Source organism: Pituophis catenifer, unplaced genomic scaffold (assembly GCF_029215685.1).
Source record: "Pituophis catenifer annectens isolate HBS135680 unplaced genomic scaffold, rPitCat1.0.hap2 SCAF_5, whole genome shotgun sequence".
In the NCBI taxonomy this organism is placed as follows: domain Eukaryota; kingdom Metazoa; phylum Chordata; class Lepidosauria; order Squamata; family Colubridae; genus Pituophis; species Pituophis catenifer.
This window is the reverse complement of record NW_027256885.1, coordinates 8,722,145-8,746,463: the sequence shown is the minus strand read 5'-3', so window position 1 is coordinate 8,746,463 and position 24,319 is coordinate 8,722,145. Positions and strand designations below refer to the sequence as shown.

The 24,319-nt window shown below is 43.8% G+C and overlaps 1 protein-coding gene across 1 annotated transcript in view; it reads left to right on the top strand.

Moving 5' to 3' along the window:
* The window catches only part of LOC139317502 (vomeronasal type-2 receptor 26-like), a 50,266-nt gene extending 27,061 nt beyond the window's left edge, over positions 1-23,205 (top strand). The window contains exons 4-7 of the mRNA XM_070944570.1: positions 20,499-20,699; positions 21,503-21,514; positions 21,690-21,816; positions 22,295-23,205. Coding sequence (XP_070800671.1) covers positions 20,499-20,699; positions 21,503-21,514; positions 21,690-21,816; positions 22,295-23,205 — 1,251 coding nt within the window. The remainder of the gene's footprint in view (positions 1-20,498; positions 20,700-21,502; positions 21,515-21,689; positions 21,817-22,294) is intronic.
* The last annotated feature ends 1,114 nt before the right edge of the window (positions 23,206-24,319 follow it).

The window sequence follows — 24,319 nt, the reverse complement described above, 5'->3', positions numbered from 1 at the left end:
TATGGGGGGGCCATCGATGCCGATGCATCGCCCCAGCTCTCCCATCCGAGGAACACACACCGCGAGGGCGATCGCCAAGCACCGATCACACACAAGGCATACCGAGGGCAAGACTCGAACTCACCACCCACCACACCAGCAACACGAGACCCGAGGGAAGGGGAGCATGCCGGCTACTCACCCTCCATGCGACCTCCGCCAGGCTTCCTCGCACATCCAGGGACCAGCGACCAGGGATTGGGACCTCGCACTGCCACCACCGCCGCCGCTGCCGTCGCCGCCGCCACGCTGCCGAATTCCAGAAGTCCTCAATTTACGACCTCCTCGCCTCCTCGCCTCTCTCCAGCTTCCAGCAGGGTTCCAGCCGCCCATCGATGGATTCCTGCCTCCAGGGACGATGCCGGATACCCCAGGGGAGCATTCGAGCCCCCAATCGTAGGCCTAGGCCGAGGCCTAAGAGCAGCAACAGCCAGCTACTCACCCATTGACTACAGACGCGAAATAGGCTTCGCGCATGCTCAATCGGCTCCTGTAAGAAGAAAAGAGGAGAACATAAATACAAGTCAGTACAGAGTCGCAAACAGCATCCCCAAACCATATTGTGAGTTCCCTCACCTGAGATACCATGGACAGCAACAGACTGTGAGTAATTTGCCACACAGCTCAGTAAATTTACCAACTGACTTTCCCACTCTTAAATTAGATGGATCAAACCTCATGCAGTGGAATCATCAACTCCAGATTTTATTTTTAAGGGAGAACATGTTGTTTTTAATTGATGACCCCCCCACAAAACCTTGGACTTTAGAAATAGACTGCTTGCACCACAGGGCTTACTATATAGTCATAGCAAGTATTTCACCAAGTATATATCCCAGCCTTAGCCACTACCTAACTGTTTCTGAAATACGGCAGAAAATATTTAACTTGTTCTACAGTAAGAGCGCTGCCACCACAGCCAAGATATCCAGGGAATTCCACTCAGCTAGACATAAGGCAGGGACTCCCATGGGTGAACACATACTAAACCTGAATGCCACAAGGGCTGAGTTGATACAAAGGGGGGAGGATATATCAGAGGAGAGTATGAAAAGCATTGTCATTAACTCCCTGGACTCCAGCTGGGATAACTTCATAATGCACCTAGATAGCATAAGCCTAGGCCACCTCACACTTGAGTCACTGACAAACAGAATAATAGCAGAAGACAGCTTAAGGAGGGACCGCTCCATCAGCCGCAGGGACAGCAAACCAACAAAGAGGGTTGAGTTCCAAACCAGGAACCAAGACTACCCGGAATGTTTCACCTGTGGTTCCAAGAACCACTATAAACGGGATTGTCCCAAAAATTTGAGGGGAAGGGATTACACCTACCACAAGGAAAGGGAAGGCCGGAAGCCAGGGCTCCCCGATAGATCCCCATCTGAAAACAGATATAGACGCAGAGATTCCCCTAACCCAAGGGACAGAAGGGGAAATAGGGACAGCTCCAGGGAGAGCCAATCAGGATCCATGTATGGGATCGGGGAAAACACACACACACAAACAAGAGAGGGAAAAGCGTGGCTCATTGATTCTGGAGCCACCAACCACACAACTCATGACAGAAAGATACTGACTTCATTTACAGAGGAGAACTACCACATTAAGGTAGCCAATCAAAACAAAGTCCTAGTGACAGGGAAAGGAAATACATTCATAAGTGGGATAGGCAAGATAGAGGGGGTATTGCTCATACCCGAAATACCCCACAATATTTTAGCAACGCTTAAACTCAGCAAGGACATGGGTATAGAGACCACCTTCAAGGAAGGAAAGGCCTACATGACCAAGGGCAGGGAAAGCATCGGCAACATAGTCATTGATGGAGGACTAACATACCTCCATCCTAAGGGGAATAGACAGACCCGTATAATTGCTCAACTAGAAAGCACAGAGAACAAAGCCAATGCCCAAGTCGAGATAGAGGGGGACAAGGAAGATGACTCCACTGAAGACAGACACAACCACAACACAACACACAGAGGGAAGTTGCTAATTGGTAAACCCATTCACGATGACTGTGCCCACTTGCTACATAGAAAGTTGGGCCATGCCAGCTTCCCAGTCATCCAAAAAATGATAGAATGTACCAATGGTTTGAAAATAAAAAGTTGTAAAAACTACTTAGAGTGCTCCGTATGTAAATCCTCTAAACTAAAGACCAAACCTAGACCTAGGAAGGCCACCCGCACCACCAACTCCATCTTCCACCTGGTACACATGGACATTGTGGGCCCCATGAAGCCCTCTATAAAATACAAAAAGAGATACTTCCTGACAATAGTGGATAACTACAGCCGCTATGGCTTTGTGTATACCATTAACCATAAGAGCGATGTATTTCAAAAATTTAAGGAATTTTACAAGAGGGTGGAGACGCAGCACAATACAAAAATAAGACAGATAATGATGGATAGGGGGTCTGAGTTCCTGTCAAGGGACTTCTCGAACTGGTTAAAGATGCACGGGATAATACATTACACGACTTCTCCTTTTTCTGCGTTCCAGAACGGAGTCGTAGAAAAAAGGAACGGAGTCCTACAAACAATGGTGAGATGCGCTCTAGAGGATGCAGGGTTGGGACAATCATTCTGGGCAGAAGCGCTCACCTATTCAAATTACACTCTGAATAGGCTCTGGTCTAGCGTAGTAGAGAAAACACCATACGAGGTGATGTACGACCGAAAGCCAAAAATCACACACTTGCACATATTTGGGGTCACGGCAGATGTACATATCCCCAGACAGCTGAGGTGAAAAGGAGACAAGGTCTCAAAGAGATTAAGGTTCATGGGGTACGAGCCAGGCACAAAAGGGTACAGATTCATCGACAGGGACAATAGGTTCATCATATCCAGGACCGCGGTGTTCCACGAGAACACCAACTGGTCAAAGATACATCTCAACGAGACACTCATCAGACAGGAAGACACAGACAACTTAAGGGATAAGGGCAAACATACCACATTAGAAACAGAAACACAAGAAAGGCACAAACCGAGACACCAAGAGATAGTCACCAAAGGGTGGAAGGAAGACCACCCCATCATTAAGGTAGATGCAGTCACAGAGAAAGAAGCCAAATACATGCACGACACTGACGCACGACCAAACAGGCCCATAAGACACAACAGAAATAGAATGCCAAAGAGATTTGAAGATTATGTTATGTCCATACACCCAATCAAAACGACCCCCAACTCATACGAGGAAATAATCAGTCTGCCACAGGAAGAGAGATATAGGTGGGACCAGGCTATGGAAAAGGAGATGGCTAGCCTAAGGGAACTAAATGTGTACACCCCTTCTAAGGTCCCAGCCGACAAAACACTCATAGGTACAAAATGGGTTTTCAAAATTAAGGAACTCGAAGACAACAAGACCCTCTACAAGGCTAGGCTCGTGGCCCAGGGGTTCGCACAGAGGTATCCAGACGACTACACGGATACCTATTCACCAACAGTTAGGGCAGAAAGTGTCAAAACCGCCCTAGTAATAGCATCCATCCTAGGCCTAGAAGTCTATCAATTCGACATTCAGACCGCCTACCTCCACGCAAAGTTAGACAAAGAAATATATGTCAGGGCACCCCCAGGGAAGGACACAAAAAAGGGAGACACTTGGTTACTAAACAAAAGCCTGTACGGGTTAAAGCAGTCGGGAAAAAGATGGTATGAGTGTCTAGCCAAAACACTCAGGGACATGGGTTTCACCGCCACCTCAGCAGACCTCTGCCTCTTCGTCAAGAGGGAGGGCACATCAGTCGAGTACGCACTCATTTACGTAGACGATATTCTATACTTAGGACAACACAAACGAAAATGCGATGAATTTGCCAAAAAACTGGGAGAACATTTCACACTCAAGACCCTAGGGAGAGTCAACAAATATCTAGGGGTACAAATCGAGAAAACAGACAATGGGTTCAGGGTATCACAAAAAGAAAAAATATTAGAACTTATACACAGGTGTAACATGAAGGATGCTAAACCATGTGAAACACCCATGCAAACAGACTTCCTGAAACATATGCACGAAGAAGGGGAGTCATTTAAGGACAACACTCTGTACAGATCCGTCATTGGATCCCTCCTATATATTGCCAATTGGACAAGGCCAGATATCAGCTTAGCAGTAAACCTGTTATCCAGACACGTCAGTGAACCCAAAATATACCACTGGGAAGGTGTGAAATGGATAATCAGGTATCTGAAATATAGCATAGACACATATCTATGCCTGGAACCGTCAAGCTCCAAAGAACCCGTATTGACCTGCTATGCGGACGCTGACTGGGCAGGTGACACTAAGAGCAGAAAAAGCACCTCCGGTTATATATTTCTCATCAATAATTGCCCAGTACATTGGTACACAGGAAAACAGAATTTGGTTGCCACATCCACAGCGGAAGCAGAGTACATCTGCCTGTCAAAAGCGGCTAACAATTTAGTGTGGTTCGATGATCTACTTTCCAACATATGGACTGAACCAGTTTATCCCATAACAATTCACGAGGACAATAAAGCAGCCATAGACATTTCCAACGCGGACGCAGTAGGCCAAAGATCCAGACACATCGACATCAAGCACAAGCACGTCAGACAGTTATCAAACGTAGGTTTCATCAGAGCCGTACATTGCAAAACCTCTGAACAGACCGCAGACATTCTGACAAAGCCATTACCAAGTAAACAACACACATACCTGACATCAAAATTAGGAGTAGCTATGCCTTGTACGGAGCCAACTCCAAACGTTAGTCATTTAGACGGGGATTTGTTATGAGTAAATGCCTAACTTTGTATATGGCAGTGCATGGGTTAACCCCTCCTTCCTCACCTAGCCCTGCCCTTGACCCCTCCTTACCTTGACTCCGCCTTTGTAGTACATAAGCCCGTGCACAGGGACCCACCAGTCCAGTTCCAGATGTGCACCTGAAAGAAAAGGAAATGGTGTAAATAAATACCTTTGAATTAAATACAAGTTGTAGTTGTGGTTATTGGGCAAGGTCCTTGGAAAACAATTCTCATTTTGTTTTATTGGAGCATTTAGTCCATTAATATTAATTGAAATCAAATTTCCAATCTTCTCCATATTCTCACTTCGCTATGGCTTTCACCTTTCTTGTTTGTCTTGTTTCTCGTCGGGTTCCTGGGATTTCATCTTCACTTATATCACTCTTTCCTCCTTTCATTGTCTCTTTCAGTTTCCCGCCCTTTTCCGTTCTGTCACTCTTCTGGTTCTTGCAATTCTTTTGTTCCGGTTCTTCTTCACTACCGGGTTCACTTGCATTAAACTGGTTTTCATAGAAATCGTGTGCATCTCGAAGGTTCTCAATCTTTACTCTCTTTTCTTGCCATGTCATCATCAATCCCTCTGGGAGCAACCACCGATAAGGAACCCTATATTTCCTTAATTGTTCTGTCAAGAACTGGTATTTCTGTCTTTGCTCACGAAGACGTCGCGGGACCTGCTTTAATATCACAATTTCTCGGTCCTTATAAGTAATCTTTTGATCCCTAGTGCTCTGATATAATTCTTCTCTTAACGATTTTTTACTAAATCGGACGTGTATTTCACAAGGTAATTTATTCTGCCTGGTATAATTTGTATAGACTTGGTAGACCTCGTCTATATCGTGCTGTACCAATTCCTTCTCTCTCCCAAGCGCACCACCTACTATTTCCCTGATTATATCTTCAAGCTGCTTGTCTTTCGCTTCCGTCACATTTTGAAATCTAAGATAGAAGGCAGCACGATCCATTTCTAAATGAATTATCTCCCCTTCCAACTCTCTATTTACTTGCATTAATCGTGCTTCACATCTGTCCATTTTATTCTCTGATGTCTCCACTTTTGTTTCTACTTGGTCAAATCTTTGTTCATGAGCCACTAATATTTCTTGAACTTCCTCATATTTTGAGTGGATGTGCATGGTTTCCTGTTTGATACTTGCCATTTCCTCCTGCACATCTTCAAACTTTTTCATTGTCTGTTCCTGATTCTTCGTAATAGTGTTTTGTATCATCTGTAGCATATTTTGATGTTCCTGTCCTCCGACCCCTTTTTCCGGGGGTCTTACATCATCCACCGATCCTCTTAATGCTGGAGATGTCGCCGTGTGGGTGGGCACCGTTGAAAGGGTTAAGACTGTTAGGTTCAGCTTGCAGCGTACTCCTAACTTGTTGGTCAGGCAATATCTGTTTCTTTAAGAAACAACTGAGCCACGTAATCAGGGTTTGCTGAACCCTGTAATTAGGCTACAGTGCATAAATAAGCAGCACAGAGAAGCGTTCCTGGTTCTTCCTGCTTCTTCCAGATTGATACCTGATTGTATCCTGTTGCTTACTGCGTCTATTATATGGTACTGTATACCAAGAGTTACTAAAGCCTGTTTGCTTTGGTAAGGGAAGATACTTACTGGACTGATATTACTGTTTATGACCTTGGACTGTTTTACATCGAGACTGCTTGTTATCTATAAAGTATTTTTCTCACATGAGCTGGACGTTTATCTCCTTCCCTGTGTGTTTCTGCTCTGCTCGTTGCACAAGCAACAAATACTTTTTACACACACCCTAACATTGGTTATGGGCCCAGAACGTTCCAGGGCTCTTTAATTTGTTTTTGTGGAAGTGAGAAGTGCAGGCAGTGGGTGTAGTAGTCAAGATGATGGTTTTTGAGCAAGGTACAAGTTATTCTACTATAACCCGGTTGGATGGAACAAACTATGTTACCTGGTCCACAAAATGCTGTCTACTTTTGCGAAAAGAAGGACTGTGGGACATGGTTGATAATCCACCGGACATAACTGCACTGAATGCTGATGACGAAGAAGATGCCAAAAAGATAGCGAAGTTTCACAGGGACAACGAGCGTGCTTTATGCATCATTGGCCTGACACTGGGAGACCAGCAACTTGTCCATTTCCGGGGCGAAGAGTCTGCTGCGAGGTGTTGGTCAAAGCTAAAGAAGCTCTACGTTCGTGACTCTGTGGGTGTCCATATCTACCTGACACGGAAATTATTTCGCTTACATCTCCAGAAAGGAGGAGACATGATGGCTCACCTGGACTCCATGACAGGGCTTTTCCAGGAGCTACATGAGAAAGACCTTGTGTTTACTGAACTGCAGCAAGTTTATATTATTCTTTCATCATTGGATGACAGTTATGACTCTTTTGTTTCATCATTAGAAGTATTGTCTAGAGATGAACTAACATTGGCCAGTATAACTGGTAGGTTACTGGATGAGGCCAAACGTAGGCAAGAACGAGACCAGTTAAGGATGCAACAGCAACCAAAAGTGGAAGCTGTATATGAGAATGTCAATATTGTTAAACGCTGTTATGCATGTGGGGCTAAGGGGCACATTGCAAAATATTGTAATAATAAGAAAGTGTCTGCTAGAAACTCTGCTAAACCCAGGAAAGGGTGTAATTTAGCAACCAGTTCATCTAATAATATAGGAGATGATTGGTGGGTGATTGATAGCGGTGCCTCTCAATCCATAACAAAAAACAGAAAACTGTTTCTAAACATGAAGAAAAGTACTAAAAAGGTCAAATTAGCTAATGGCTGGAATGTGACTGTAGCTGGGGAGGGACTTGTTCAATGTTCTATTAGTAAGTACCCTTTACCCATGCTTTATATCCCTAGTTTGAAATATAACCTTTTATCTGTAAAGTCATTACTACATTCTGGGTTTACAGTAACTTTTAAAAACAACAAATGTTTGCTGGAATGTGAAGGCACTGTAGTTACTGCAGAATTAGAAAACGACTTATTTGTTATTAGGGATAAGTCATTACTGTTAGTTCAGTCAAAAGCTAAATTTGGAAATGTAAAGCCTCATGATGAATGCGTACATTTATTACATAGAAGGCTTGGTCATCTGAATTTCAGGTTGTTGAATTTGACTGTTAAGCAGTCTAACGGCATCAATTTAAGGGCTTGCAGCAAATACCTGAACTGTAATACTTGTAACCAGCATAAAAGTAAAGTTACACCTGCAAACCGCTGCAATGGGTTTAAAACAATTAAACCTTTGGAGGTAGTCTTTTTAGACTTAATAGGGCCAAAGAAACCCAGTTTAGGGGGAGCATGCTATATTTTGAGTATAGTTGATCACTTTACCAGATATGGTTTTTGCTATCTTATGAAGTCCAAAAGTGATACGTTCCAATGTATCACAAATTGGCTTCGTTTTGTTGAAAGGAAGCAGAGGTTTAAGGTGAAATGCATTGTTACTGACAATGGAACTGAGTTTACTAACCATCAGTTGGCTAAGTTTTTGAACGATGCTGGGATACAGCATAAACGTTCTGCTCCTTTTCGGCCAGAACATAATGCATATATTGAACGAAGAGGCCAGACCCTACAAGCTATGACTAGGACTATGCTGGCTGATGCTTGTTTACCTGATAAATTGTGGGGAGAAGCAATACTATGTGCCAATCATATTTTAAATAATGTGGTGCACTCCTCTACAGGAAAAATTCCTTTTACTTTATGGCACGGGAGGAAGCCTGATTTAAGTTATATACATACTTTTGGTGCACCAGCCTGGGTGCATATACCAGTTAGTCAGAGAAGGAAGGACCAACAGAGAGCAAAGAAAATGATTTTTGTTGGCTATGAGGCTAACCATAGGTCCTATAGGTTCTGGGAAAAAGGAACAACAAAAGTTTTGTGTAGCGCTAGTGCTAAATTCCTAGAACATGAAGGCTGGGACAGGTTAGAAAAAGCAGACTATGGTTTTACAGATGTTGATGTTAAGATGGACCATATTCCTGATGATAGTTCATCTGAGATGGATGATAAACCATCTATTAAGGTTGAGGAACAGGAATCAGGGTTAGGGGAGGATGAACCCAATATACCTGATGTTAGTCCTGTTATGCCTAGACGATCTACCAGGGATCGGCATCCACCAGATCGCTATAAAGCCACAGTGGTTTGCCAAGTAGATATCGAACCATCCAGTTATCATGATATAAAATTATATCCAGAAAAAGAGCAAAAAGCCTGGCAAGAGGCAATGGATAGAGAAATTGATTCATTGAAGAGGCTTGGTGTCTATGAAGTTGTAAGAATACCACCAAATGAGAAACTTATAGGCTGTAGGTGGGTCTATAAGGTAAAGAAAAGTGTAGATGGGGTAGTAACCCATAAAGCTCGGCTTGTTGCACAAGGGTTCTCACAGACAGATAGAGACTATGATGAGGTTTTTGCTCCAAGTCTACGAGCGAGCACTTTGAGAACGATGCTTGTTTGGGCAGCTAGAAATAAATGCTCTATTACTCATATAGATGTCGAGACAGCTTACTTGAACGCTCCGTTGAGGCATACAATATATATGAAGAAACCTCCTGGTTATGATACACAGGATAGCACTGAGTGTTGGAGGCTACAGAAAAGCCTATATGGTTTAAGGCAATCAGGTTACGAGTGGAACCAATGTATAGTGCAGGAATTACATAACATTGGGTTCTATGAGGGCGTAGCAGATAAATGTCTGTTTAAAAAAGAACAGGATGGATGTGTTTCATTCTTGTTACTCTTTACAGACGACATTGCCATAATTACCAGAACTGACGCTGAGGCCAGAGAGATTATCGGTCAGTTGCAAACAAAATTTAAACTTAGAAATCTAGGACATATACGGCATTATCTAGGGCTGGATATCCTAAAAACATCTAGAGGATTTAAAATTTCACAGTCTAATAAGATCTGCAAATTGTTGAAAAAATATGGGATGGAATTATGTAAACCTGCCAAGACTCCTATGGCACAGGAATTCCAGCAGGATAGTTTGCAGAGTCCACAGTTCAGTAAAGAACTGTATCAATCATTAATAGGCAGTTTGTCGTATTTGAGCAACTGGACACGGCCTGATATAGCTTTTAGTGTTAATCAACTAGCACAATATAGTTCAGAGCCTACTGATAGGCATTGGCAGGCTGCTAAACGTGTTCTTAGGTATCTTAAAAGAACATTACATTTTGCTATGTATTTAGAACCTAATGCCAATATGATATTAAAGGCATATGCTGATGCCAGTTTTGCCAGAAAATCTACGTCTGGAATAGCAATCATGTTGGATAACTGCCTGATTGGATGGAAATCAATTCGCCAGAAACACATAAGTTTGTCTACCATGGAAGCGGAGTTTTCTTGTCTATCACTTACATGTACTGAACTGATTTATTATAAACAGTTGATGGAAGATATTGGATTCAAAATGGAGTATCCTATTACGGTTTATGAGGATAACCAGGCAGCCATTAAAATGGCAACGAATCTTGCTGTAAAGACAAGGACTAAATACACTGATATACGTTATCTGAATGTTCGGCAATGTGTTAAGGATAACATGGTTACATTGGAATATTGCGCATCAGAGGACAATATTGCCGATAATTTTACTAAAGCGCAAGGTGCCATTAAACACACCAATTGTTGTGAAAGATTTGGATTAAGAATCTGAAATGTAACTGATACCACTGTACAATGTATGATTTGGATGTGTATTTTTGTTTCTGTATCTATTGTGTATATTGTCCTGCCCAATGGGAAGAATGTTAGGTTCAGCTTGCAGCGTACTCCTAACTTGTTGGTCAGGCAATATCTGTTTCTTTAAGAAACAACTGAGCCACGTAATCAGGGTTTGCTGAACCCTGTAATTAGGCTACAGTGCATAAATAAGCAGCACAGAGAAGCGTTCCTGGTTCTTCCTGCTTCTTCCAGATTGATACCTGATTGTATCCTGTTGCTTACTGCGTCTATTATATGGTACTGTATACCAAGAGTTACTAAAGCCTGTTTGCTTTGGTAAGGGAAGATACTTACTGGACTGATATTACTGTTTATGACCTTGGACTGTTTTACATCGAGACTGCTTGTTATCTATAAAGTATTTTTCTCACACGAGCTGGACGTTTATCTCCTTCCCTGTGTGTTTCTGCTCTGCTCGTTGCACAAGCAACAAATACTTTTTACACACACCCTAACAAAGACCTTCTTCTTCGTCACTGTTGACATAATTGCAAGCTTCCACCTCCTACCCCACTCTTGCATGCACTGGCTCTTTATCCAAAAGGATTACAAAGTAATTTCAGTGTCAAGAGCCAGAAATCCAATTTTCTACTCAATTCAATCCCCAAGAACCAGAAATCGAGTGCAATGTCTGAAAGTGAATCAGCCAAAAAAAAAAAAAACCTTTCTCCTCTTTTCTTGCACAGTAAATTTCCAAGCCACCACAAGGTGGTGCTATTGCCTCAGTCTCAGTTAGATCCGCTCTTCCTACCTCTTGTCCCAGCGAAGCTCTTACCATTCAGCACTTCTAGAGAAACTCAAAAATGCAAGTCACAATGGCTCCTTACTCACTATCAAGCCCAGGTAAGTCCAGCTAAGTCTGATTCAAGAATATAGAAAGTCCCAGGATTTTCCACAAAACACTTCAGTCACAGCACTCTTGAAAACACCCACTCTGATCTTCTCAAAAGGCAATTTTTACAAGTACAGCCTCTGCCGCCACTTTAATCACTCCAGCCTGTCAGTCGACTTGCCACTTTCAATGGAGCCTCCCACGCTCCCTCTCGTCAGCTTTCCCTCGTACACACACCTCTCCAAGCAGTCCAATCCCAGCACGGGTTCCTCCACTTCACTTATCTCTGTGTTGTGGGCAAATCTTCTTCCACTGGGCACAAGCCTGGCTTCGGGGCTACCATCTGGAGCCCTCTTCCTCCGCTGGCATCCCGAGGGGGGATTTCCCTTCGCAAACCCCTGCCGATCGCACTTTGGTGGGCTCGCTAGAGCTTCCCCTCTTCTATACGCTGATGATACTCAGCTGTACATCTCCACCCCGGACCACCCCAATGATGCCCTTGAAGTGATGTCCCGGTGCCTGGAGGCCATGCGGATCTGGATGGGGAGAAACAGGCTCAACCCATCCAAGACCGAGTGGCTGTGGTTTCCGACATCCCGATATAGTCAGTTGGTGCCATCACTGACTATTGGGGGCAAGTCATTGGCCCCCACGGAGAGGGTTCGCAACTTGGGTGTCCTCCTGGACTCACGGCTGTCTTTAGAAGAGCACATGACGGCCGTGGCCAGGGGGACTTTTTATCAGGTCCGCCTGATTTGCCACTTGTGTCCCTTTCTGGATCGGGACTCGTTAAATACGATGTCAGGTATGCTTCCTTCAATATCCAGGAAAGAAAACCCCAAACTCAAGCATTTTGAAGAATTTGGTACTTTTACTGAATATGAAATGATTAACAACCCAGTTAAAGCTGGAAGTGAGCAAAACGCGCGAAATGCATCTACTAAGCTTCTTCCCCCCCTCGTATTTATAAATCATCAGCCAATCCAAAGGTCTTCCAAAGGTCAGGTGGCAACACGTCTGGCAGTGTCATTCATCAGGAATGTCGGACAGTTGGTCAGCCGTCCCCTTTTGAAGATTCAGTTTCGTTTCTCACGAAGTCCCCTCCTACAAAGACAAAACCACCTCCTGCTCTCTTCCCCCCCTTTGCTCCATAACTAATCCCTCCCCGTTTCTTATGGCAGCTGAAGCAGGCAAGCTGAGGCTGACATTCGGCCCCCCTTGCAGAAGAGACGTTAGTCCTAAATAAAAGGAAAGAAAAGAGAGAGAGAAACAGAATATATACAATAATTATGGTTTATCTGGGTATTTGGCATAGAATTGTTGTACTTTCTTGGGAGCTCGGACATCCCGTTTATTTACCCATTCAGCCTGAGATAGAGGAAAATGTTTCCAGGCAATCAGATATTGGACGTTACCATGGTGTTTTCTAGAATCCAAGATTTCCTTAACCTCAAAATGTTGCTCCCCCTCTATGAGAATGGGAATTGGAGGGGTGCTTTGATCAGCCCTTAGGGGGGATGAGTGTTCAGGTTTCAATAAACTAACATGAAATACAGGATGTATTCGTCTCAAGGTTTTTGGCAATTCCAATTCAACTGTCACTGGATTAATCAGTCTAATCACACGGAATGGACCTACATACTTAGGTCCCAGCTTTTTGGACTTCTGGATGGTTTGTAAGTATTTGGTAGACAAATAGACCTTGTCCCCCACTTTATAAATGTGAGCTGGGGACCTTTTCTTATCGGCTTGCGCCTTATGAGCTCGGTGTGCCTCATCTAATGCCTTCCGAGTCACTGCCCAGGTGCTCTTTAGTTGTTCAATCCAATCCATCAAGGAGGGGTTTTGGGGATCATCTTGAGGTAACTCGGGAATGGGTACAAAATCCTGGCCCGATGCGACCTTAAAAGGGGTGAATCCGGTGCTACTGTGTACAGAATTATTATATGCCACTTCTGCAAATGGCAACAAGTCTACCCAATTGTCTTGTTGGTAATTTACGTAACACCTAAGGTATTGTTCAAGCACCCCATTGGTTCTTTCACAAGCCCCATTTGTCTGAGGGTGGTGACTGGAACTCAACCCCTGTGCGGAGCCTATCAATTTCAAAAACTCTCTCCAGAAACTGGAAGTAAATTGCACACCCCTGTCAGAAATTATTCTTTTCGGAGATCCATGTAGTCGGTAAATCTGCCGAATAAACAATTTTGCGAGGGTTTTTGCTGAAGGGATCTTTGAGCAAGGGATGAAATGTACTTGTTTGGAAAACAAATCAGTTACTACCCAAATGACAGTGCAGCCCTCACTGTCTGGTAAGTCCACAATAAAATCCACAGATATTTCCTTCCATGGGGCGTTCGGTCTAGCCACACTTTGCAGTAATCCAGGGGATTTTCCTGGAGGTCTTTTAGCCGAGGCACATACTGGACAGCTAGCCACATATGCCTCTATGTCCTTTTTAAGTGCAGGCCACCAAAACTGTCTCTTAACAAGATGTAAAGTCTTGACAAACGCAAAGTGTCCTGCGGCCTTGGCATCATGAGCATATTTCAATACGGTTGGCCTTAATGTGGTCGGAACATACAATTTTGATCCAACCCAAGCTAGTCCGTCGCGAAGTGTGCATTCATTCGAGTGGATTTTAAACCACTCGTCAGCTTTTAGTGCTTCTCGTAACTTTTCAAGTAAATCCCCCGAGAGTTCTGGATCGGTTTTTCTTTGCGCTCTGGTAGTGACAGGTGTTGCCAATTGCATTAAGGGGATCATTGGTTGAACCACTTCCTTTTTTATGCTGTTGTACTATGGTAATCTGGAAAGTGCGTCCGCCATGAAATTTTTTCCCCCAGGAAGGTAACGTAAAGTGAAATTGAATCGCTTGAAATGTTGGGCCCAGCGTGCCTGTTTGGGTGATAGTTTGCGTGGTGTTTTTAATGCTTCTAGATTCTTATGGTCAGTCCACACCTCGAAAGGGTGTTTCGCCCCTTCTAAAAATTGTCTCCATGTTAACAGCGCCCATCTAACTGCAAATGCTTCTTTCTCCCATATGGCCCATCTCCTTTCTGTCTCGGATAGTTTACGGGATGTGTAAGCACAGGGTTGTAATATTCCATTCTCATTCTTTTGCAAGAGTATTGCTCCTACGGCGACGTCGCTAGCATCAGCTTGTACTACAAAAGGTTGTTCTATGTCGGGGTGTTTGAGCACAGGTTCAGCTGCAAACAATCGTTTCAGTTTTTCAAAAGCGGCCTGACAGTCCATAGTCAATTCTAGTGGTTTCGAGGGTTTGGGTTTTACTTCCCCTCTGGTTTTTAGCAAGTTTGTAATTGGCAGTGCGATTTTCGCGAAAGAGGGGATAAATTGTCTATAAAAATTAGCAAACCCTAAGAAACTCTGTAACTGTTTACGGGTGCGTGGTGCGGCCCATTCCATCACTGCCCGGACCTTTTCCGGGTCCATCTCTATTCCCTCATGCGATATACGATATCCAAGATAGTCGATTTTGTCTTGATGGAATTCACATTTAGAAAGTTTGGCATAGAGTTCAGCTGCTCTGAGTTTATTCAAGACCGCTCGAACCAATCTTACATGGTTGGCCATGTTGTCAGAATAAATTAGAATATCGTCCAAATATACCAACACCCCCTTATATAGGTGCTCATGCAACACTTCGTTGATCAACTGCATGAATACAGCCGGGGCCCCCTGTAGTCCAAAAGGGAGTACTCTAAACTGGAAACATCCCAGTGGGCAATTAAATGCTGTTTTCCATTCATCTCCCTCTTTTATTCTCACTCGGTAGTATGCCTCTCTTAAATCAAGTTTGGTAAAAAAATTTCCCTTCCCTAAATGGGCCAACATGTCCTTCATAAGTGGGAGGGGATAGACATTTTCCACGCAAATGGCGTTCATGTTTCTATAATCAACTACTAATCTGAAGGATCCATCTTTCTTTTCGCGGAACATTTCTGGCGCCGCCACCTTGGGTTTGGCTCATTCGATGAATCCCTGTTCTAAGTTTTTGTCAATAAACTTTCGCAATTCCCCCAATTCTCGAGGTGTCATGGGGTATATTTTTGGTTTGGGAAGCTTCACCCCTGGGAGTATTTCAATGGTGCAGTCAGTGGCCCTGTGGGGAGGCAGAGCATCCGATGCTTTTTCACTAAACACTTCCTTGAGGTCCCAATATTCCTTTGGAATTTTCTCTTCTCCCTCAATATAGTTAATGGCTACTACCGCCCTTTCTGGTCTTATGTCGTCCCTTAGGGAGGGGCCTTCCTTTTCCAGAGTTGGTTCTGCCGTACGGATGCGCAGGACCCCCGTTTTCCAATTTACTCGTGGGTTCCATTTACGAAGCCAGGGCAGTCCTAGAATGAGGGGCCTTTCCATGCCAGGTGCTACAATAAAGCTGAGCTTCTCTACATGATTCCCCAACTGCAGTTCAAGGGGTTCGGTCATAAAACTAGCTGGGCCCCCTCCTGCAATCGACCCATCTAATTGACAAAATGCAATGGGTCTTTTTAAAGTTTTCAGTCTCAGTCCCATTTCCTCCACTACTTTGGGGCTAATTATGCACCTAGTGCACCCCGAGTCCAACAGGGCTAACAATTGCGCGTGAGTTCCTGTGGAGGGCACCCTTACTTCTACGGGGATGAGTAAGGGTTCTTCCGTGTGACTCACCCGTTCATCGGTGTCAGAGTCGGAGTCCGTCTCGCTGTCGTCATCGTTGGTCGGAGTTCCCAACTCACCCTGGTTCCGGGGAGTGAACTCAACGACTTCTCCTTTCAGGGTGGTGCCGTGGGTTTTGGCGGGTATTTTATCGCCTTTCTTTTGGCTGGCCCCGGTGGCTTTTGGCGGTGGTTTGGAGAAACATTCGGCCGCCCGGTGACCCTCCTTCCCACATTTGAAACAGGTGAAGAGCTTTGACTTGGGTTTGGATTCGGTCTTCCCGCCAGTCATCTTGGGCGCCCCCTTACGGTAGAAAGAGGATGACTGGTCCCCCATCCGTCTGCCTCGGAGTTTGCTCTGTTTCAGCTCGATCTCCACATCCTCAGCTACTATGTACCATCTATCCAAATCATCGGGGACCCCCATGCTCCTGCAGTCTCAATATATCTCTTCATTCAATCCATCTTTGAAACTCTCCAAAAGAGCCATTTCTGACCAGCCTGTCATATAGGGTGCCAGTTCACGAAACTCTTGGATATACTCTGCCACCGGCCTCCGGCCCTGCTGAATGCTCTTCATTCTGAGTCTCGCCTTTCGTTCAGCTAAATGGTCTTCAAAACGCCTTCTAAGGGCCCTCATGAACTGGTTGTAATTTCTCAGCAAGGGGGAGTTGTTATTGTGGAGAACCACCATCCACTCAGCAGCTACTCCCTCTAGGGCATTCGCGACGCTTCTGACTTTTGCCGCCTCTGTTTCGTAGTCCTCCCCCCAGTCCTGCATGTGGTTCCACACTTGGGTCAGGAAAAATCCCAAGGCTTTAGGATTCCCATCAAACTTCCCAGGAAGGGGGGGGGGATTTTTGGTTTTTTACGTCTGCCAGGGGGGGGGGGGGGCTGCAAGGCTGGGGTTCTCTGGCCGGCTGCATCTCTCCCTCGAGCTGCCGAAGCCTGGGATGTTCCCTCCTCAAAATCTTCCTCTCCCCCGCAGGCTGTCTCTTTGGGCTCCCCCCTGGGGTCTGCTTCCCCCTTCTCCACAGGAATTTCAAAAGACTCACGGTTTTTCCTGCTTTCTTCCACATCACGGATAAGCTGCAAGGCTTGGTCTATCATGAGGCGTTCCTTCTGCTGTTGCATCCACACTGCCTCCTTTTTCCGGGGTCTGGAAATTGTCACTCCCCGGGGTTCCTCTCCCCAGTCCGGCAGTCTCCCCACTCCCTTTGACCATCTAGCCTCTTCCGTCTCCAAACGGAGTTTTCCCAACCATTCTGCAGTCTCCTTTTCCGACTGGAGGGCAGTTGAACTGGCTGCCCCCATTTTCTCTTCTCCATCACTCCCCCAATCTGACATATTTTGAATTTACAGTCCCCTCGGTTTTTGTCCGGGATGACTGGTTGTGACTTCCAGCTTAATGTCAGGTATGCTTCCTTCAATATCCAGGAAAGAAAACCCCAAACTCAAGCATTTTGAAGAATTTGGTACTTTTACTGAATATGAAATGATTAACAACCCAGTTAAAGCTGGAAGTGAGCAAAACGCGCGAAATGCATCTACTAAGCTTCTTCCCCCCCTCGTGTTTATAAATCATCAGCCAATCCAAAGGTCTTCCAAAGGTCAGGTGGCAACACGTCTGGCAGCGTCATTCATCAGGAATGTCGGACAGTTGGTCAGCCGTCCCCTTTTGAAGATTCAGTTTCGTTTCTCACGAAGTCCCCTCCTACAAAGACAAAACCACCTCCTGCTCTCTTCCCCCCCTTTGCTCCATAACTAATCCCTCCCCGTTTCTTATGGCAGCTGAAGCAGGCAAGCTGAGGCTGACATACGGTCACTCATGCTCTCGTTACTTCCCGCTTGGACTACTGCAATGCTCTCTACATGGGGCTCCCCTTGAGGAGCACCCGGAGGCTCCAGCTGGTCCAGAATGCGGCCGCGCGGGTGGTTATGGGAGCGATGTGGCACTCCCATGTGACCCCCCTCCTGCGTGAGCTGCACTGGCTCCCGGTGGTCTTCCGGGTGCACTTCAAGGTTTTGGTTACCACCTTTAGAGCGCTCCATGGCATCGGACCGGGGTATTTACGAGACCGCCTTCTGCTACCAATAGCCTCTCACCGACCAGTACGCTCCCATAGAGAGGGGCTCCTCAGGGTGCCGTCGGCCAAACAGTGTCGACTGGCGGCCCCCAGGGGGAGAGCCTTCTCTGTGGGGGCACCTACCATCTGGAACGAGCTCCCCCCAGAGATACGGAGGATCCCGGACCTGCGCACGTTTTGCCGTGCTCTCAAAACTTTTCTATTTCAGCAGGCTGGCCTGGCCTAACTCTCCTCTTTTAAATTTTTTAATTCGTGATTTTATAAATTGGGTGTTTTAATCTGTGTTTCGGCCAAAATATTTAATAATTTTAAGGGATTTTTAATATTTGTATTATCTGTATTTTATCTTGGCTGTTCACCGCCCTGAGTCCTTCGGGAGTAGGGCAGTATAGAAATTTGATTAATAATAATAATAATAATAATAATAATAATAATAATAATAATAATAATAATAATAATATACCCACCCCAACAAGGTGGGCAGTGGCCAATTCATGCCACTCGGCGGGTAAAATCCAGCTAAGGGACCGGGAGCAATCCACCTTAGCTGTAGTCATCAGTGATGTCACGTCCTGAGATTCTTATGGGTGCATTGTGGTGATGTGTGTACATAGTATATACATTTCCTTGTATACAACAAATTTAATACTAATTTCTTATCATTATTATTAGAATTCAATGTAAATTTCCAACAGATTATTTTCCTAAAGTTTCTTGTCAAAGTTTATCCCTTATCCTTCCAGAGAATCATTAATGAAATTGTCAATTTATTTATATGATTGCATGATTATTTCTCTAAGATTAGCTAGTAAATGTATAGTTAATGGTTTCCCTTGTCCAGCTGCAACTGACTCTAATGGGAGGTGCTCATCACCATTTCCCAGCCAAGGGAACCAGCATTGTCTGAGGAGGTTTCTGTGGTCATGTGGCCACCATGACTATGCCCACCCAAGTGGTACCTATTTCTCTTCTTGCATTTCAAATGGCTAGGCAGTAAATTAGCTACTCCCACCAATTTACTATAACCAGTGACCAGTATACACATATGATAATATCAAAAAAATACAAATGAAACCTTAATTAGATTGGGTATAATAAAAGTGCATTCCTTGCAGAACAACAAGAAGATTTTAGGGTTAGGGTTAGTTAAAAGCCACGAGAAGAAGGATCGATATTTACCAAGTGGGAAGGGAAAGATGCATATTTGATAGAAACCTTAATGATAGATTCACATTGGAGCGGCCATCCATCTGTTCTTATGTGAGATACCTTAGCTTGTCAAGTCCAAATTGCTAAATATCAGTTACTTTTCTACTGGATTTTATTTATGCACCTCTCTCTATTGAGAAATGATACTTTTTCTGGAAGCTGGGAATTTTTTAAAAGTGATCTAAGTAGCTTTGTCCAAGAGTTGGAATAAATCATGTTTCACAAAATCATGATTCTTCGCTTCTATCTGCCGGTATTAATGAATATATTGAAGAACAGATGATCAAGGAATAATTGTTATTCATATCTCCAGTTCTATGTGGAATATTGAAAATTATTTGAGTACAATTTTTAAGATAGGTTGCTAATCATTATTTCATGAAGATTTTGTTAACACTTTGATAAAATCAAGTTATATCAAAAGCATTCACACAATCTGTTAACGAAGGATAATGATATGTATTTATTTGTGGGAATGACCTTGGGAGAAATGCTGACTAGAAATGATAAGAGGGAGGAGAGCCTTCAGCTGCAATAAGGAGCAGAGAAAGAAACTCAGAAAGGAGTTGTAGAAAGCTGTAGAAATTCTTGGTGGAAGATTTGTGCTTTCAGGCTTGAAAGACTCAGTTAGTGTAGCCTTACAATAAATTAGAATTAGTTCCTCTGATCATGTTTCCCATCTGTTTATCTGGGAGAAGATTAGCCTGGAAATGTTTAGACAAATCCAATCTTACTAGTAATCAAACAGTTGTTTTCAAGGAGTTGTTAAATAATATTGTCAGCTTTGGAAGCCATATTAGGCCGGAATATCTTTACCAGTATTCAATACAATTTATTGAAGTACATTTGTTCAATTGTGTTGTGATAGCCTTACAATGTTCTATTTAATTGACAAATTTTGTGAATTTTGCTTTATTAATATATGATTGACAAATTTTCCTAAATCTTTGGGTTTTTTTGCTTTTGAAGAGACTGGTAACTCTTGTTCTCCCAACTAAGAATACTCGCAACTCAGATAATAGTAGAAGAAAGATTAAAACATGAAAAGACCACATGAGATAAGAAACCAAAATTTCTGCTTTTAACATTTCTGGGTTTTCCATTTTAGTTTCATCCCTTTCTGGCAAAGAATGAGTTTTGCAATCTTTCCACCTTGATTTTGTACTTGGACCAAATTGGAGAGGTAGCAGCGGATCTGAAGATCAGGACCTGGAGGGTTCTCCCCAAACTGGATCACATTTATCAGCACCCGGGGAGTTTTGAAAGAGGGAGACTTGTAATCCACCAAGATGCTCCTTCATGGCTAAAGGTGGGTGAAATATTGACACCTTTTCTCTCTTTTCCAAAGCCATTTCTAGTGTAATAAGCCTGATCACCATAGTGGATGATCTTCACTGAGAATTGAATGTGGGGAAGGATAGTTTCATAGACTGCTTGGGAGGCGTCAGTGGTAATGAAGAAACTGTCCTTCAGTTGCTATACCATGGAACAATGTTGCATATGTAAGCTGATTCACACAACCTGGGATCTGGGGTGACATAGATGATAGCCCTTTTGAGTCCCTTCTGCAGTTATTATCTGTATAAAACTTGGGAGAGAGGCCATCAAGTGCTGGGGATTGTGGCGCTGACAGCCTCAGGATTGCTTCTTCATCCTGAAATTTTCATTGTTCTGTCCTCACTACACGTTAGCCCATGTGCAGCTTGACATGCAGCTAAACCCACCTATCCTCCAATAAAACAGTCCGTGTGTGTAATCTGGATGCTTTATTGAAAGAACAGGATATGGTGAAACTGGGGAAAATAGGGATACATACCATGAGAACCAAATACAAGATAGACAGTATTGAGTTACTGCTAAGCATAACAATTAATAAAGACAAGCAATTTAAATCTCACCAGTGATACTGTGTGTGGGGGGGGGATGTGGGTTTGTCCTTGGATGACCATGTGCCACAAATTAAGATAGATTCTTCTTTGTGCTTCTGCCTTCTCCAAATGCTTAAGGAAATGGAGTCTGGCTTCCCAGCATGCACTTGGTTTGAGAGTGCGGGCTGATGGGTAAATGGGTGCAGTCAGCTTCAAACAAGATACTTGGTATTTGTCTCTCCAGCTACTAGATGGGGCTAGAAAGCAACAACAGTATATAAAGGTTATATGCTGGGGCATGACATTCATGTTCAAATTTTGCATTTACTTAAGACCAGAGGCTACTTGTCTGATATCCATTTCTCCCCCCAGTTTCCATGGATGGTGAATCCTAATGCACTTGCTTTGGTGTTCCTATTTTTCCTGCTTAGTGCCTGCCTCAGTCCAAATGTGTGGAAAGTTGTCATCCTGGATTTGTCAAGAGGGCTCGAGAAGGAGAGCCAGTTTGCTGCTATGACTGTGTTCCTTGTCCGGAGGGGACCATCTCCACTCAGGAAGGTGGGTGACACCAGAAGAAAAGAAGGTCTGGTGAAAATGGATTTATCCACAACATTTTCATTAATGTACATGTTGAAAGACATATTGAAGCTCAACTCTCTTCTTGTTTATTTTCAAAATGCCCCATTTCTTACCTAAAAGGAAGACTAACAAAAAGACCTTGTAGGAGAGGCTAGGAAGAGATAGGAAAATAAATCAGATTGGGCAAGCTTTACCATCAGCAGGGAAAATCATTCTTCTACTTCTTAGTTTGGATGTGTTCTTCCATGTTTAGTTTTCTAGGAACATCTGAATTTTTTGAAACTTTAGCAATTTCATACATTTATCTATATAGTTACTAATTATATTCTTTTTTTTCCTGTGAATTTGTTTAAGAATACTTCTTGGAAAATGCTGCTGGTATCAGTTCTTATCCCAAGAATGTGTGTAAGATAAAAGGATAGAATGTTAAAGAAATATTGCTTTTTGATTTTCTCAGATACAGAAAAGTGCACCAAGTGTCCAGATGATCAATATCCAAATGAGGACAGAGACCAATGTATCCCCAAAATCATAACTTTCCTGTCTTTTGAAGAACATCTGGGTATCACCCTGGTCTCTTTTGCTCTATTCTTGTTCTTAATCACAGGCCTTTCCTTAATCACCTTCATTAAATACCGAGAAACTCCCCTTGTCAAAGCCAACAACCGGGACCTCTCCTACATCCTCCTGGTCTCCCTCCTGCTTTGCTTCTTGTCTTCTTCCCTCTTCATTGGTCAACCAAGGAAAGCCACCTGCCTTCACCGAGAAACAGTTTTCAGCATCATCTTCTCAATTGCCATTTCTTCTCTCTTGGCCAAAACCATCACAGTGGTGCTGGCTTTCCTGGCCACAAAACCAGGAAACCGAGTGAAGAGATGGTTGGGGAAGAGCTTGGCCAACTCCATCATCCTTTCTTCTTCTGCTGTCCAAATTATCATCTGCTCCATCTGGCTGGGAGTTTCTCCCCCCTTCCCTGACTCTGACCTCCACTCCCAGCCTGGAGAGATCATCCTGCAATGCAACAAAGGGGCTGTTGTCATGTTCTACGTCACCCTCAGCTACATGGGCTTCCTGGCTGCCATCTGCTTCATGGTGGCTTTCCTGGCCAGGAATCTTCCTGGGGCCTTCAACGAAGCCAAGCTGATCAGCTTCAGCATGCTGGTCTTCTGCAGTGTCTGGGTGACTTTTATGCCCACCTACCTGAGCACCAAAGGGAAATCCATGGTGGCTGTGCAGGTCTTCTCCATCCTGGCCTCCAGTGCTGGTCTGCTGGTCTGCATCTTCATCCCCAAGTGCTACATTATCCTTCTGAGGCCAAACCTCAACACAAAGGAGCATCTTACAGTCAGAACAATTGTAAAAACATGAGATATAACACCACTGTGATATTGGAAGAATTGTTAAAGTTTCTTTTATTTGAAAGGAGATATTCTTTCCATTTAGATAGTATGTAGCAGTCAAAGAAAATCTACTTGTTTCAGAATGGGAAATGGTTGAACAACTGTACTTCCTGTACCTCCTTCTCTTTCATCCCAATAAATCTAGCTAAACAGAACTCTATGAAAGTCATTTACAGGAATTTAATATTCAGCAACTAGCAATGAACATAATGTCTTTTAAGTAATCCTTTGCGCAATTATTCCTACTGACAGCATCTAAAAGTGTCTCTGTGTGAGAGAGTGAGCAGGAAAAGAAGTAAGATGGAGGCTGTGGGAAGGAAGCTCCAGCCATGGTGTATGATTATCTCCATGGGGACCATTGTCCCTCCCATCAAACCAGCTGGTTGGGGGCCTCCAGATCCTCCCCTGGGGAGACAAATATTCATTGCTATTATATGGTTCCTACTTGATGTGCCGAATGAAATCCATTGTACAGAAAGTGTTGATCACAACAGCTGTCTAGGATTTCAGTTTGGGGTTGTTGTTTAGGTATGTACCTTTAAGAAATTCCCACCTTATTTTGTTCTTTTCTCATTCAGAGAATTAAAATGGCAGCATTATTAATATTCCGGCCATTTAATTTTTGCACTCTACAATTTCTACCTAAAACATTTTCTCTGCTCCTCTTCCAAGCTTGTCTTGTCTGTGAAGGGCTGGAGGAGATGTCCAGAGAAAGGGGACCTTGAGGCTCTCCCCAGGAGGAGGTTGGAGGGATCCTGTCTAAAGGCAGCCGCATCATTGACCGAAAGGTCTGGACTTTGGCAAGAGGGTTAAATGCTGCGTATTCACCCAGGTGTAAGAAGGTGGAGTTAAGGGTGGGAACATCTAGGTTTCTAGGAACCTGAATCCATGGAAGGTGTTCTGCTCTCCAAACACAAAGATTGCTGATCAATTAGCAATGAATTTGAGGTTTCAGAATGGCTTCTGATTGCAAATGAATCCCTTTGTGAATCCCATTTTAAGCAGGTAAAAAAAGCTTTGATGGATCAGACCAAGATTCATAGCGAGCATTTTCACACACCCAGTCAATAAGTACTAAGGCA